Genomic DNA, 16,595 nt, shown 5'->3' with positions numbered 1-16,595 from the left:
TCAGTGATACTGCAAATGAACAAGGCATATGTCTAGACCTGACAGAAAGACATGCAGAAGTAAAGGTATGAAGCTACTTTTACATTTGTTTACTGTGTTTTAGCAGACATGAATTATAAAGATACCACATTCTAAATAGCAATCACACATGGACACAATCATAAAATGTAACACTCAATCCATACACATATACACATTACCCAGTAAAAGTCTTCCATTAACACAACAATCTTCTTTTCAACTTTTTACTAATTATATTTACAATGCCAAAGGATCAGAGTATTCTGTGCTAAGCAAACAACAAAAAAATATTCATTAGTGTAGGACTAATGGAATCTTAATGGAAGCTTTGAAGCATGGCAGCTCTTGTGTCTTGGTTTTCTATAAAAGACACCTTCATAAACTAATAATTCATAATGCTGTAATTCTTAGGAGAGTACAAAGTGAAGCAGAGGTCAGTTTGCTTGGCAATAAAATTTGAACTTATTTCCTTTGCTCAATTTTAGAACCATGCAGATGCACACTTGCGTTACAGTCTAAAATACCATCTTTTTAAGACAAAACACCCCTTTAAAAGTCTGGGCTGGTGTCTGCATATGTGTATATTTGTGTGAGTGTACATGGTCCTGAAACAGTTTTCTTCCTCAACCAATCCACAGCTCTGGGCCCAGGAAGCTGGGCCCTTTGCCATATTCTAAGCCTGCCCACACGTCCGCCTGCCGCCCACCAGGAAGAGGAAATTAGAACCATTCCATCCTGTCATTTCTCTGCCACAAGAGCACATGAAGGAGAGAGGGCTGAATGCAGACTCTGACCTAATCTGGTCATGTTTTCACATGAGTTTCTCTACAATGGTTAGTTTATAAAATGACAACTTTATGAGGGAAACGAGTCAACTGAGATTTGCTACAGTACACTATGCTCATGCTCTCTTACAAAGCACGTGTTTAATCCCATGGGAGGAATCATGAGGAAGAAGTAAAACCTTAAGCACTCCAGGAGATGAGTGGGATAGTTCAACCCCACCCTTCTGTATCTCTGGATTTGCAAGTATGTGTGCATGCACAAAGTGAGACTTAAAGAATGGTATTTCATTCACTGCCTTTCAAATGGGGGCGAATAATAGGAATGAGAACAGAATAAACTTTCTTCCAGTCATACTCACTACACCAGCGCTCCTCATTCCCACATTCATTTTTACAGTTTCTCTTAGTTGACTAAAGGCCTTATTATTGTCCTGCATTGAAGCTAAACTTTGTGCTCTGTAAAGACTCATTTATGCTCTCTATATGAAGGAAAATTGGTGCATCCATTTCAGACATTGTCAAATGTCCCTGCCCACATAATCCCACGTGTCCAATAAATTGGTATAGTTGTTAGGCAATGTATCCACCAGAAGGCAGTGCAATGTTTGGAGGTCACCTCCAACTTCTGATGTTGGTTTTAGGCAGTTGAAAACATTGCAATGCTGGAAGAGACTATGATAATCTAGGGCATATTCTTGGAAAAAGACATTTAAAAAGTCAATGTAGTAGACTGCAGGGGTATGCATAACCAATAAATTCATTGCAGCCTCTTCTTTGTTCCTTTTGCTAGTCACTAATGAAAGGTATACTGTGCAACATTGCCTCCACGGTTTCCAGTGGTACTGCTTTGTTAGCTATGCCTCACTATATACCCGCAAGCTCTCTGAAAAGTACACATCAAGGGTACAGAAGAACTTTGCATATACATTTTAAATATTGAGCATCCGTAAACCCTAAGTATGAAGGGCATGAATATGTTAAAAGATCAAAAGCTATGGGCCACTGGACCAAATCTATCCAGACAGTTTAAGTTGAATGTCAAACATAAGGAACATGAAACAAAATGAAATAGCCGATACAATGCTTTTCCAAATTCTTCTAGATATTTTAGTCTGGAGAAAAGAAAAAAAAGAAAAAAAGAAAAAAAAAAAGAAAAAAAAAAGAGTAATATGTCTTCCTGGCACCCTACACAGATTTTTACACATATTTGCTACTATTTATTGACACTAGCCTCATAGAAAGACACTTTTGGAAAACTACAGCAGCTACACACATAAAAGTATGAAGAATTAAACAAATTTATTAATCAATAATAATAAATGCACTTACTTTTTTAAAGGGTCAATAACTGTCTTCTGAATTTGGTTGACCTGTAATAGAAACAACTGTTAACGTAAACCATACACATCATCAGGGAAAAGATAATGCCAATTGTTATTCATTGTCAAATTAAATTACACCAGAAATAAAGTAGCTTCTACATGTCTTGCTCATTAGCTGCAAGTAACGCTGCAGCACAAACACCAACAGTTGTGTATAATTCAAGCATAGCGATAAAAAAAAAAAGAAAAAAAAAAAAAAAAGGAGAAAAAAGGGGAGGGGGATTGGAAAGAAACTTTCATGACGTTGACTCTTTTATTGTACACAAGCCCTGAGGAGAAACCCCTGAATATTCATTGAGCTTGCGATACAAAAGGATAAAACCGTCAAGGGACAAACATGAAAGAAAAACCCAACTGATTTTAAATCCTGTGCAGGGTGGGCTGCCTTACGAGATGAAAGTTCTTAACAAACAAACATTTTAACAATAACAGTTTATATTTTCCAGTTTTTCCTTCTGGTTGTCAGAACCGACAGGGGAGAGAAGGACGGGAAGACGGGAAGGGGGGTGTTAAATGGAAGTAAACGAACATCACATTTTCAAGCCTCCAGCCTCACAACCAAGTCTCATTAACAGAACTTAGCACACAATAAACTTTCTAGCATAATTTACACTGAAGATGTGAAAATGATTGTTTTAAGAAAGCAAATGTATCAGAGCTATGTTAACAAGGCAATCGACTCAAGTGTCGAACATGCAAGGAACAGTGCAATGAATTTAAAGAATGAGATGCAAAGTGACAGGTGCAGGAGAACAATGAGCAGCTCCAGTAATCATATGTTCACTTGCTATTGGAAGGACAGTCATCACAGAACAGCAAGGAAGTAAGATCGCAGCTGTGCTTTGAAAAAAAGGCCCTAACCATCTATGAGAACATACAGCAACACTCACTGATTCACACAGGCAGATTTCCAAGTACAAAATGGTTGATTGTGGTTTGAGGGAAAACAGAGAACCAATAACAACTAAGTACATGGGAATTCACATTTTCTTTGTTTTACATATTCACACAATCTCCCCCCTCCCTGACTTGAGCTGTGCTGCTGCTTTTAAGGTGAGAGCATACAGCGAGGAGGGAGAATAACAGCGGCAGATTTGCTTAAGCATGCTAGTGCCCTCTACCCTCTGCCCCTTCCCACAGAAAGGGGGAGGGGGGGGGGGGGGGGGGGGGGGGGGGGGGGGAGCAAAGCTATTCCTTGGAGGCCCAGCAAAGCCTGAGGCCGATGCTCAAGCAGCAGTCTCTATCAGTGAGTCACGGGGCAGAGGCCATCCCGGCACACAGGCCTCCCAAAAATATACACAGATCGCAGAGGAAATCAATATCCCTCCAAACGGAGCATCCTCTATTGCGCTGCCGCCATCAACACTGGGGCTCAGCTTCGGTAGCAGTGTGCCGGCGGGGCTGTGCGCCCTTCTCAGCCCCAGAAATAAACACACAGACCTGGGCCACTGCTGCCTTCATTATTGCTGCACGTTTTATCTGCTGGCTCTCTCACTTGTGAGTCCTGCGGCAAAACATCTCGTCTCAACACAGAGAAGAGCAAAGGGTGGATGCTTTTGTGTCTGTTTTGCAGGAGCAACAAGGTTTGCTGTCGGTGCCGTCAGAAACAGCAAGCTTGAAGGGAGAAGTCAGAGTAGTGTTCCAGTGTGTTGTACAGGATTATAAACACCTAGGAAACCTAGAGGTGATACACACTGCAGACTGACCAGAAAGTTCTCACAATCACTATTATGCCTTAAGCTCACTTGCAGCCACTCTACAAAAAAAGACTCACTAAACTCAGCCCAAATCTGGAACAGAATATTGAGCTGAGGCGAAGATTTTTATTTGGTAAGACTCAAAGAAGAGCAGAGAAAATCAGGTAAGGACGAGCTGTCAAAATCTGCTCTTTGATGCTGAAGATGCTTTTAGATAACATGAGCAGAAAGGGGTGGACTTACAGAATCCAAAACATTGCTTATATGTTTACAGTCAACAGATTTTTCTTCAGAATTCAAAAGATAGTAAAAACGGAGAGAAAAAAAAGCTCATTTGACATGATACATCTGAGGAATGTAGCACTCTTGTGAAAACAGTCACACTGGCAGGAGTGTAGTCCTGGGCACTCCACCAAACCATACGCACCCTAGGTCACAAACCACACGCTCAGTCCAACCTACATTTTACTTTGTCTAGTCTCTCAAAAATGGCTCCTGTAAAGTTTGATGAGCTTTGAGTCTGTCTGAAAGACTGGTATCTTGGTGCAGAAGAGGCAGGGAGGCAACTAAACTCCCACCATCCTTTATATTCAATACAGCTTGCCATTTTTGTGCAACATTGACATTACTTTCAAATTTATCATTTGAATTTTTTTTAATCGTTTTTTTTTTTTTTTGCAACATTACAACTAAAAGACAAAAATAAATATTGTATAATTATGGTTTGTTGAAAGGTTATTGTTTATTTTGGCAGAAACTAACTACGAGTTCTCATCGTAAACATAAATTATGTCTGTTCAACCACATGGAAACATTTGTCACTGAGATTTGGGTGAGTTATTCCTTTAATGTTATACCATGAAAAAATAAAATGAACAACCAGTTTAAAACAAAAAAACAACATGATTTCCCTCTTAATGGATCATTGCTTTAGAAAAGGTCAAATTATTTTGGCTGGCAAATTTAAATTAAAACAGCTATATATTTTAAGATACAATAGGTGGGAAAACCTAAAACACCTACTAGCAGAAACTGAGTCAAGAAGACAAAGTTGAAAAACAGTAAATCGGCATATGCCTAAATGCGATCCACTGTGGTCCCTGCTGTATTTTTATTTCCCTTTAAACTTCTACTCTTCACAGTCTCGTGCCTTAAGGATACGCACATGAGTCGCCACTATGATTCACAATATGCTTAGCTACCTGTGGAGATTGTTGTAATCAAACAATGAACTATACAAGGTAAATAACGCAAAAGGCCAGAACTGATATTTACAAAGTATTGTTTGAAAAAGCTGCATGGTTTAAAGTTCTTTAAAAAACTCTATCTATGGCTGGCCCTAGGGGAATGTGCAAAGGTGAGAGCAATAAAATGAAAATACTTTTCAGATCAGCAAATGCAAAAAAAAATGTGTTGACACAAAGAATTAAAATTTTATATAATTTATATACATTATTTATATATATATATATATATATATATATATATATATATATATATATATATATATATATATATATATATATATATATATATATATCACGAGGTACACAGAGAAAGACATGGACCTTACTTTTGTTAAACTGGTAGTATAAGTACACTTGATTTCAGACTGCTTATACATGTTTAACACCTCTTGATTCCTGGAGTGTTGCTTTATTTTATGCTACCAAATAACCTGCCATACTGCTGATGTGATTTGATGTTTATAGTGTCTTCTTTCTTCCGGCAGTAAAGGTGAATTGTTTTTAAGTTAAAATCACAATTAAATCTTGCGATGAGCAAATCACTCAAACAGTTTTACAAATTCCCTCGCTTCAGATGTATTTCTTGTTTTCTTGCTTGTGCAACAGCAGGGCCCTCCTTTTGAGAGTTAAAAATGTATCTGTCTCTGATTCTGCTTTTTCTGAGATTTAAATATGTTGATATTGGATTTGCATTGTGTTCAATTCCCCACACTTGCTTACAGTGTTAGGGTCACCAAAAAAAGTAATTAGTGACTCGTTACTGTAAATTGTAATGATATTGCTTTACTTGTTACTGCATTGAAAAAGCAACGTCACTACTTGTTGTTATGTACTTTCCTGTTTCTTAATTTACCACATAGATCAAGGGTCAGCAACTAAATCTGGTCTGGGGCCAAAATATTTCTGACCAACTCATTTGGGCCAACATGACCTCTTCACAGCTAAAATCTGTTTTTTTTCCCTACTAAATTCTATTCTATTTTATGGCATTAATATATTTATTTATACATTATATTCAAATGGAAACTGCAGGCATAAAACATTTTTTTACACTCTTATGTTTTTAATATTGTGTGGGCTTTACTGTCCTTTATTGTTTAATCGTAAATGAGAAAGCAGGTCCTGAAGTTCAATATTTCTTTAACAGTTTAGTAACGGGGCTGCTCTGGTCGCCCTCACTATCAGCAAAAACGTAAACAGAGCAGCTGTTAAACTTGCCTCCAAACCAAGAGCCAGAGGCAGAGTGAAAGAGAAGTTGCAGCTAGCTTTGGGGTAAACTACCTTCACTTTCCCCAGCAGCAGTGAACAGGACTTTGCTGGAACTAGAAAAGTTGTGTGGTGTCTACTTCTAATGCGTATAGTCAACTATTCATAGCTAAACAAGCATTTTCTCACAGCTAACTTCCTCTGCTCCCAATGCAGCTGACGCAGTGTTTATCTCTCTCTAGCTTGACCATTCTTAAAGGGGCCGCAACGTTCTTTTTTTTTTTTTTTCCCCCCCCCCAACAAGGCGATATTAACAGCACTGTTTCTTCACATTAACAAATAACTCCTGCAAACAGCTTCTATCACTCTAATCTGGTGGGATAGATATTATTATTTTTTGTTTACTTTTATTGTCATGTCCAGCATTTAAGCACTGTAAAATCCACAAACAACAGCATAAAGTAAGGTATGATGAGGTCATGCCATGCCAATACATATTGCTACTAGAACTCCCTGAGCTACAAAAACATTTGTGAGACATAAGTCCCGCCCGGTTCATCAACTCTGTGCTCTCATGTAAATTAGATCTATTAATGCTTTGCTGTAAGGCCCACACCTTCCAGATCAGATCTTCCAGCTCAAGTTTCTGTTATATGTTTTCCTGAGCGCACAAAAGGAAATTATATTTGTAATGGAATATAATCTTATAGCCATCTGCATTTTCAGATCTCTGACAGCAAAATGGTTTCACACAGCAGCTGATCAATAAGACTGATCAGCTGATATAACAAACAGAAGAGTTTCCTTCCACTGATCTGTAAAGTCATATAAAAGAATTTCAGTGTCATAAAAACTCCAGTCAGGTATAAACTGTTTTGTTTTATTCTATGAAGTGGACACACGAGCAGTTACCGCTCAAATCAATCTCTATGGCAACGTGTCGAGACAAGGACACACAGACGGCACATGCGGGCAGCACAAAGAGATCAGAACTTTACACACAGGACAAACACAGTGTGGGCAATGCAGGAATGTGCATTACAACAGTACAGTAAAGTAATTAGTTTCACTGTGGTGCATTACTTTATTTCTAATTTCGTTACTGTAACGCCACCCCCAACACTGCTCACTTATCATTTCCACACTCTCACAGCTGGTGAGAGGGATAGGGAGGGAAAAGAGTCGGCCACAGAACAGAGAAGACAGAGTAACTGAGTGTTTGTGCATAACTGCTGAAAAAGTGAGTTACTCTCCCTCATCATATTCTTGGGTGGGCTTTGAACCAATGGGGGATGCAAAGCCCATGAAACTTTTCCTAAAATAGTAAAATGCATACCTCAAGACAAGGCGAAGACAAGGTAGGCTATTTGTTTAATTTAAACATCATGTGAAAGCTACACTCAGCTGTGAAGTAACATCTTAAAACCTTATCACACAGATTTCCCATAAATGACTGAAACACAGAGGGAAGTAAACAGACTTCTGAAATTTCCTAATAAAGTTAATAAAGACAGCTTTACTGAGTACAGTTGATTACAACAGATCTTGGATAACATGCTGATGTTAATAAAACCTAAAAATAATATTGATCAATGGTAGATTGAGCTTTTTCATCTATCTCCATGATGGACATGGAGTTCTCAGCATAACACCAGTGTTTCCATCTCCACTTTTCTGGGAGTTTAAGTAACTCAGGATTTTCATCTGATGTCCAGGTGGTTGAAGCCATATTTTGTCCAATAGGTATTTTCTGTTTGTGAAACTGTCAGGCTGAGACTCATACTGCTGTGTGCAGTATAAAAAATAATTTAGTACTTTGGTCTATATATTAAAAAAAAAAAGTTTCGTTTTTACTACAAGTGTGGAAGGAAGCACATAGTGCTATCTTTGCTGAACCTAAACATTATCTAATAACAAGGACAAAGTATATACCTATCTAGAAAAAATGTAACCTTCAGGCTTCTGGGTTTTGGACATCTTGCTGTTGGTGAGCGAGGTTTTCATATCAACTTTGAAATTTTACAGAGCATAATCATGAACCTTATGGACAATATAGAGCAGTTCACATTTAAAATGTCATGTGATAATCATCCATCTCATATAGAAAATATAGTTCTGAATGAAAATTGAACAAAAAGTGAAATTAAAAAAAGATTGAATTGCAAACCAAATAACAACTGCAACAGGGTCAGAAATTATTTTTTTTTTCCAGATATCATTCAGGCCTATACAGTGCTCTATAAAAATCTGGTTACATGGCTTTTCTCTGGGAAGGACAAACTTCACAGAGAAGAACTGTCTTCTTGCTGCAGTTTTTTGGACTATATTGGTGCTCCATTAGTGCAAAACAAGGTTAAAAGGAAGACAAAGGTTTGTTTCAGTAAGCAATGCAAGCGATACAGTACACTTGTTCACTCCACAAGCTATGAGTAACTCCTATGAATTTTGCAGCAGGGAAAATGTTCCTACAGAGAAAATGCCCCTCAATTGTAGTTATTTTAGACACAAGTGAGTCACAAATGCATCAGTTTTCACAAATGATAACCAGTAGCTTCAGCTTACAGAGGGTGATTCCACAGATGCTTTTCAAAAACAGCAGAAGGGAAAGACATATGGATAGTTTTTAGTGTACAGGCAGCTCAATATTGCCATTGTGAAAACATCCAATTTCAACAGATTTTTTTTTCTAATTTTGTTTTTTGTATATGAGAATAAAGAAAATCACATACAATAATATACTAACACCGATGGAAGATTGCGAGGAAAAAGTAGCGATAGAAAAAGAGCTAGTTCAGTCATTAAAAAAAAAAAGTTAACTATTGGAATGAGTCAAACCTTTTCCTGATTGAAGGAATCCATCCTTTTCATGGCTGTATCCAAAGCAGTCATGGACTCCAGAAAGGCCTGGTCCTGTTCACATAGCGGGTTACTCAGTAGATCTGCTGAAATCTTCACTGCCGCTTTGGACATGGCTGACAGCCACAAACACACATAGCAGAGAATAGTGTTAAAAACTAATAAATAATATACTGTCAAGATCAGAGATTAATTTAATTTAAAAAAAAAAAAAAAAAAAAAAAAAAGAAAGAAAAAAAATTATTGATTTGAATGTATTCACATACTTAAATAACTCCATATCATCAAACAGATTACATTTTTCCTTATACATTTCCTTTTCCTGTGACAACATTGAGCCTACTTTCAGCTGACTTACTGATGTTCAGCCAGATCTTATCATGTACAATTGTGTTGCTCCCATTTAAAAATTGGTCTCTTGCTGAGATAATGCAAAATTCTAATCTTTTCATTCACCACTAGAAATACATTCACCTCAAAACTATTTAACAGTGCCTCTCACACAGCAGCAAACACTAAGACAGTAGGCTGTCATGTTCAAAAGCAAAATGTTTGGAAAATAACAGGAAGTGATGTCACTACGCGTGAATTGACTCCGAAATAAATCAGTTAATAAACCAGCAGTGTTTCCCCAACCATTATAACGAGAACTGCTGTCTCCAGTTCATTTATTTTGATCTAGTTTTTCCATACTGTACCAAACCACAACAGAAGTAAATTAAAGTCACATTTACTCCAGAATAGGTTTATGCTTCATCCTTCTATCAACAGACTGAAAAGCCCAATGTTATTTATCTGATTTACGTAACGGCATGTAATAGCAGCCCTGTCCACTGAAAGATCTGCCCTGATGCCACAAACACACACTGGTGATCACACCTCCGTCAGCAGATATAAAGCACGAATCGGACAACTTATCAATCAGCTGAAAACCGGAGGCTTATGTCTACATGAATTTGTGAGAGATCACGAAAAGTTAGGTGGTTGTTTTTACTTGGTTAGGTTATACATTTGGGGTATGTGAAGGCTTTTTTTTTTTTACTTGATATTAGAATTATTTTAATGTGGTATTTATTTACTTTTATGTAAAGCACTTTAAGCTGCGCTTTGGTATTAAAAAAGATACATAAATAAATTTAGATTTTTTTTTTATTTGAAAAATATCTGTAAATGAATAGATGTAGAATCAAACTGGATTTAATTCCATCAGGCTGTTTTACATAGACTGACAAAATGATTCAGGAAATTAGTGGTGATACCCAGCCCTAGTTGGGACTTCATCAGGGTATATGATTCATACATTTGATTTTTGGGCAAGCAAGGCACAGTCCCGATCTTAGTGTATAAAATAATAAATAATATATAAAAAGGGCTGTTAATGCATCTTTTACCATTTGAACCTCTAGTCTTAACTTCTTCGGGTCCTAACAAGCAAAAGGTGAACTAGAGGCATCATAAGTAATTTCCAGATAATCAATAAACAGTAGTTACAAGTTAAGGTGCTATGAATTTCATTCTTGTCCTGGCCCATTATTTTCCTTTCTTGTGAGGAAGCCAGGCCTCTGTGATGGTGGTCCTCAATGTCATTATGCTGCTAGTCCAGGGATACACAACAACCCAAACACACGTGAGACAGCAACTGGCAATGGTAGTCCAAGCTCACTGAGACCACAGAAATAAGACTACCATCACTAACAACACTCCAACATGTTGGAACTGGTGTCTCTCCACAATACAAGAGACTTATGAGAGAAACTGCTCAAAAACAAAGCAGACCACCACAGTAGTGATTAGGCAGAGGGAGGAAACACAACAAAGGATGAGGCAAGACATGCTGGTTCACATTAAGTAAACTTTTTATATAAATACTTACTTACAACAGTTTTCTTTGCAAATATACAAAACTTCTGTCCTCTAAATTAAATTGTAGCCATAAGACCCCTATGGTAATACTTCCCCCCTACCTGATCATTCTCACTGAATTCTGAATATTGCTACTTTTAAATTAATTAATGTTGACCAGTGTAAGACGACAGGTGATTATGCGTAGATGACAAGCAGCCTAAGTCCAGTTCTTTACTGGGTAACAGTTGGTGGAGATGGGACCTGTTCAACAGATGGAATCCATTAACAATAATGAGGCCCTGACAGCTATGACACTTTGATGATGCAGACATCCATATTTCAGAGCACAAAGGAGAGGAAATGAAGGAGTCTCTTGCTGCTCCATCCGCTGCTACTCCTCCACCCCCACAAATGATTATTTACCACAGGCCATTTCTACTGCTACTTCCAAAATACATAAATTCAAAAACAACAAATAAGCAAATAAATACAGAGTAAACATGGTTGGTGTTGCAAAAAAATGATACGAATTAACAGCAGAAGTAGTATACAAATGAAAATCTAAGTGGGAATTACACACAAAAAAACTAAATCCAACCCCAACAATAGTGTAGAAAAGCCTACAAAGAAGCAAAAAAGCAGAGGCTCATATTCTCGTTGTCTTACTTGTTATACAATTTGGAGAGTTAACACACTACAGATAAACCCAGAACACCAAACATCTTTCTATCCCCGAAAAACCTGCCAAGCTACATCAAGTATGTTGGTGAACAAGTGGAGATCAATGGAAACCCAGTGATAACACATAAATTGCTGAAAGAACACACCTAAATCAGCCTCGGTGCTTTTCTTCATGTCTTTGTGAAGCTTTTTTGTCTGATCCTCCAGTCTGTTGGAAAAGAAGAATGATTATGAGACACTTTGCCTAGTACAGCATCATCTCAACATTTTCCATTTTATCTATAAACATTAAACTTTAAAAAGTATCAAAAACTAAACATGTTGTCGTGGACAAATACATAGAAATATGGACAAAGAAAAGCCAAAAAGAGTACTAATGAATGTATAAAATATTTTTCCAGAAAGAACGACGCATAACATTTCACTACTTTCACATAAAATTTGTAAGCTAATTAACAATACAGGGAACCCTTCTTGTTACTGTCAAATACATTTCTGCTGAAAAGCATTAATGTCTTCAATCATTCCACAGCACACAATCCACTGATGGGTGTTAAAAAAGGCAATTACCCAACTACGGAGGCTGAAACATATGCCATTCATTATATCAATTAAGGCAAGCAAGGGGTTTAGGATCTCCCAAGAGACAGTTATCATATCACTTTTTCGTGGTTTGATGAAATATTGTGGAGTTTCATTTCAACCATTCTTCCCATTGTTCTAAAGATTTTATTAAATATGAAACAGTAACTGCAATCCCATCTGATTTCTGTTGTAAGAATGGGGCCAGAAAAATATAAGGACTTTTGATTTTTTTAAAGCTACATAACAAAAACTTAAGTACAGCTTGGAAATTAATATGTATTTATTAAAAAATGAATATCATAATCATTGACACTGAAATCCAAGGGATTTTAAAAGATGACCATTATTAGTTTATTCGAAATTTAAGTATGATTACGAGGAGTTACTTACATTCAATAAAAAATTAAATAAGGCCACCAAGAGACAATTCTAATCTTTAATAAATAAGATGCAACTGGTCTCCCTGCCACACATACATTCTGAAATAAAAAAAAAAGTATAATTTATCACAAATAGATGGGTTTCTGATCATGTGATATAATTGATCACATTCACTTTGTGACAGAAGTAGTCGCGTCATCATTTGTCTTTAAAATCTATCTACTCCCCTTTAAACACCTACAGTGGTACGGGAGGACTGAAAGCTGCTCTATATTTTGACAGTTTTTCCATCATCATTCAAATAGCTAGAGGTGTAAAGCAGGAGACAAAAGTGTGCAAATTCAGGATCCTGTACGCAGTTTTTTTTTTTTGCTTTGCATCTGTGAACAGAAGCCCCTCCATTTTTAAAATGTTTCTTTTAATGCATGCAATACAAAGTGAAATTATTTGGTAACACTAATTTAAGCTCATATAATGTGGCTGGCAGTTTCCAAGTGGGGGTAATGAAAGAACAAAGATAAGACATGAATAAAATAGAGCCTAATGACAAAACTCTGCCAGTCAGAAGCCTGGTTGAAAAATAGACAATAAAATAATTTAACACTCCAGCATGCTTTCAGAGCAGAGCTTGTACACTGAAAATGCACTCTTGTGGTGCCTGTTTGTGCATGCTAAACTCATGTTCCAGACAATACCTCCTACATAAAAATGTGTTGCACAATACTCTTGCATCTTATCCATTTTCTCAGAACACTAACAATGAGAGAGCCATTCTGGCTGAGTGCCAGCTGAGAGTCAGGGCTCTCTCTAAAAGGTGCTAATAGGGCGACCTGTTGAAACAGCTGTTGCTCCCTGAACCAGTGGCCAAATGTCAGGCAGTGCAGCCACAATCATTATGCTATATTGTCTGGTGAAAACTGGAAAGATAGTATTCTGTTGCAACTTTCAAGTATACACCCTGAATCAAATGCTTGTTAATGAACAGGCATTCTAGCATGCTGACAATTCCACCGTTTTCAGGTCAATGTCATTCACACAACAACCAGGTCAGGCAGTGTCATAACTGCCATATATTTGCTAAATCTTTTGGAATTCATTAATTTACACGTTAAAAAACCACAGCAAATTCTATGTAAGAGATTTGGCTTAACATGTGTACATTAAATAGCTGAAGAGAAATTTGCACTCAACCATTTTCTACGTTGTTCTCTGAAAAACATTTTGAAAAATAAATACACCTGTACAGATTTGGTACTTCTACACCAAATGCACTTTTTACGAGTTAAATAAGTTCAATCTTAAAAAGTGATTGATAGTTGTTCCTTTAAAAACACTGCATTTTTTAGCTTCACACTTCTTTTTAAACAAGGTTGTTGTAGTGCTGGTATTGGCACCAGCTGCAGTTGAGCGTTTTTTAAGCTCAACACACGTTCCAGCCAGAGATGGGCAAAGCTGATCTTTGGCCGCTTGACGCAGGGCGTCAACCAATCAGAGCGACTAGCTCGGAGCTCCTGGAGGATTTCTGTGGTGAACCCAGACTGAGATGTCATTTACTCCGTGCAATATTTAGGATAACCATTCCTTGCTAAAAAGCTGAATGTTATTGATTTGGCAACGTAGCAAGATCAGTGTCGAGCGTTTTTGACGCTCAAAACGCATTTGGTCTGAACACACCGTTAGCTGATGTTGAAATACTGGCTTGATGTTTATAAGCACCAGTACATACCAAACACACACACACACAGTACACTGAGATTACCGCTATCAGGATGAACAGTGGAACAGTATCCATAAGGTGCAACTTATATGTTTCTGTAGAAGACCACAGTGTATGAAGAAAGTTCATCCACATAGATCAGTGTTAGTCTCTTTGACTTGAAACTTTACGTCTTTTTAATCAATAATCTTGTTGAGGAACATCCCCCCCCCCTAATGGCAAGCATATAACCTTTCACCCAATTTGAGCTGATTTTCCCCTCGTACGACTAGTTTTTGATTTAGTCCAATTTTGGCCCAATTCTGTGTCATGTCTCATGCAGTCTACACGTAGTCATGAAGAGTGAGTACCCCCTTATGACCAATTCCCGATCAGAAATTCTGGCCCACAAGACTATCAAACTTATTTGAAAGTGGGTGAAACAACTGCTTTGGTGGTTAAACAGAAATAACTGGAGCTGTAAGACGATTAAGCACAACTTAGATAAACTGGCAATTCTTAATTGCAAAAGCATTTGACTATTTATTGTAAATATATATATTAAACATTTTAAGAAATTACAAATTATCTATTAAAATACACAAATATGTTTCCTGGCATCAAATGGAATTTGTCAATCTTGACATGTTGTTTATGCCTGTAAGTGTACTGCTTTTATACAAGTGTTGATATAGATCTCTAGGGTGGAGAACATCAACGTCTGTACATGCCTGCTGTTCTGACTCATCTATAAAGGTCTATTGGTACCACACCTTCATGATAAAGGGCCCTCCTACTCAACAAAACCTGAGAGGAAAACTGTGCTCCCACTCAATTTACCGGGCCCCTCAGGGTGTTTCTAGAAGCCAAGGTCCTGGTTTTTAAAGAGCCCTGAATGCCTTCTCTTTAGTTTCACAGAAATTCAGAAATAATAAATAATGAACAGCTGATACACTTAATTAGTGTTTTTCTCTTTTCATTGACAAAAAGGTTTCCAAATATAACACAACAGATGCATCAATCTATTACAGAACGATGTTGAGGCAAGTGAGTCACCAAGAATAGCAAAAACAGCAAAGTCTTTGTAAAATAAGATGTTCTTTGTAAACACATGAAGAGAAAGTTGCAAAAACTCTCAGACTTTATATTGAGCCCATATATGTAAAGCACTTTTAATTGTCTTGTACATTAAATGAGCCATACAAATAAACATGCCTTGCCTGAAACAGGACTCAGGCCAATATTGATACATTTAGGCCTGTTTATTGGTAAAATCAGTTCGGTTTGTTCAACATTTCAATTGATTGTGTACCTCACCATACTTACTAGGGCTGGGCAATATGACCAAAATGCCATATCACGATATAGCTCATTTTATATCCCCACACATAGCTGTGAGCTAGTCTGTTGTCGGTTCCACGTCAGTCTTTTTATATCCAAACCGCATCCATGCGACAGAAATTTCCCCTCTTATGAACAAGCGCGTCTGTTTTGGTTGGCTGGTCATCTTTTAGTGAATCATCCTGCTCTCATGTCTGCTGCCGTCTTTCTCCATGTTTGTGTATATATTGCAGCATGCATGCCGTAAAGCGCATCTTGACGTAAAATACTGCAGTAAAGCATCTTATCATGGTGTAAACGATAGAGCCTCATATGAAACGATATGCATTTTCTATCGTCCAAACAATATATAAATGCTTACCATGTCTTCGTGAAGCAAAAGGAAAGAAGGTGCATCACTTCCTCTATTGACAGGGTTTCCCTTATTAGTGATACTTGAATGGATCGCGTAAGAGGGTGTTTGAGTTTGATCATGTTTATTTGCAGAAATAGATTGATTGTTCTATTGTTTAGTTGGCTAAGGTACCAAGGTAATTATCAATTATGCAAGTGGTTATTTAAGTTTACTGCCAATGGAGAAACCTAATGGTGTATTGGATTTACGTGTCTAGGGAAGTCATTCCCTAGACATATCCATATCAGGAACCAAGCTTTGATTAAACCGGACTTCTGAATCTGTGGAGGAGGTCATTTGAATGGAGCAGCGTGCATGTGATATTAATTTTGGTTTATCTGATTGTAGTTATGTTTTGTTGACCAAGTTAATTGTTATGTCTTCTTTCTATATTTGGTCGCAACATGCACTTTAGTAAAATTAATACGCCCCATTTTGGAAGACCTCTGCCTACAGCCAGCTTTTAGTTACTCCCATT

The 16,595-nt window shown here is 37.3% G+C and overlaps 1 protein-coding gene across 2 annotated transcripts in view; it reads right to left on the bottom strand.

Annotated features, from left to right (window-relative positions):
- The window catches only part of bin3 (bridging integrator 3), a 31,528-nt gene that overhangs the window by 7,745 nt on the left and 7,188 nt on the right, over positions 1-16,595 (bottom strand). For both annotated transcript variants that reach the window (XM_079251378.1, XM_079251379.1), the window contains exons 4-6: positions 11,867-11,928; positions 9,174-9,310; positions 2,136-2,176 (exon numbers count right to left, since the gene is read on the bottom strand). In XM_079251378.1, coding sequence (XP_079107504.1) covers positions 2,136-2,176; positions 9,174-9,310; positions 11,867-11,928 — 240 coding nt within the window. The remainder of the gene's footprint in view (positions 1-2,135; positions 2,177-9,173; positions 9,311-11,866; positions 11,929-16,595) is intronic.

Source organism: Telmatherina bonti (assembly GCF_933228915.1).
Source record: "Telmatherina bonti genome assembly, chromosome: 13".
Lineage (NCBI taxonomy): Eukaryota > Metazoa > Chordata > Actinopteri > Atheriniformes > Telmatherinidae > Telmatherina > Telmatherina bonti.
This window is presented reverse-complemented; position numbering and strand designations above follow the sequence as displayed.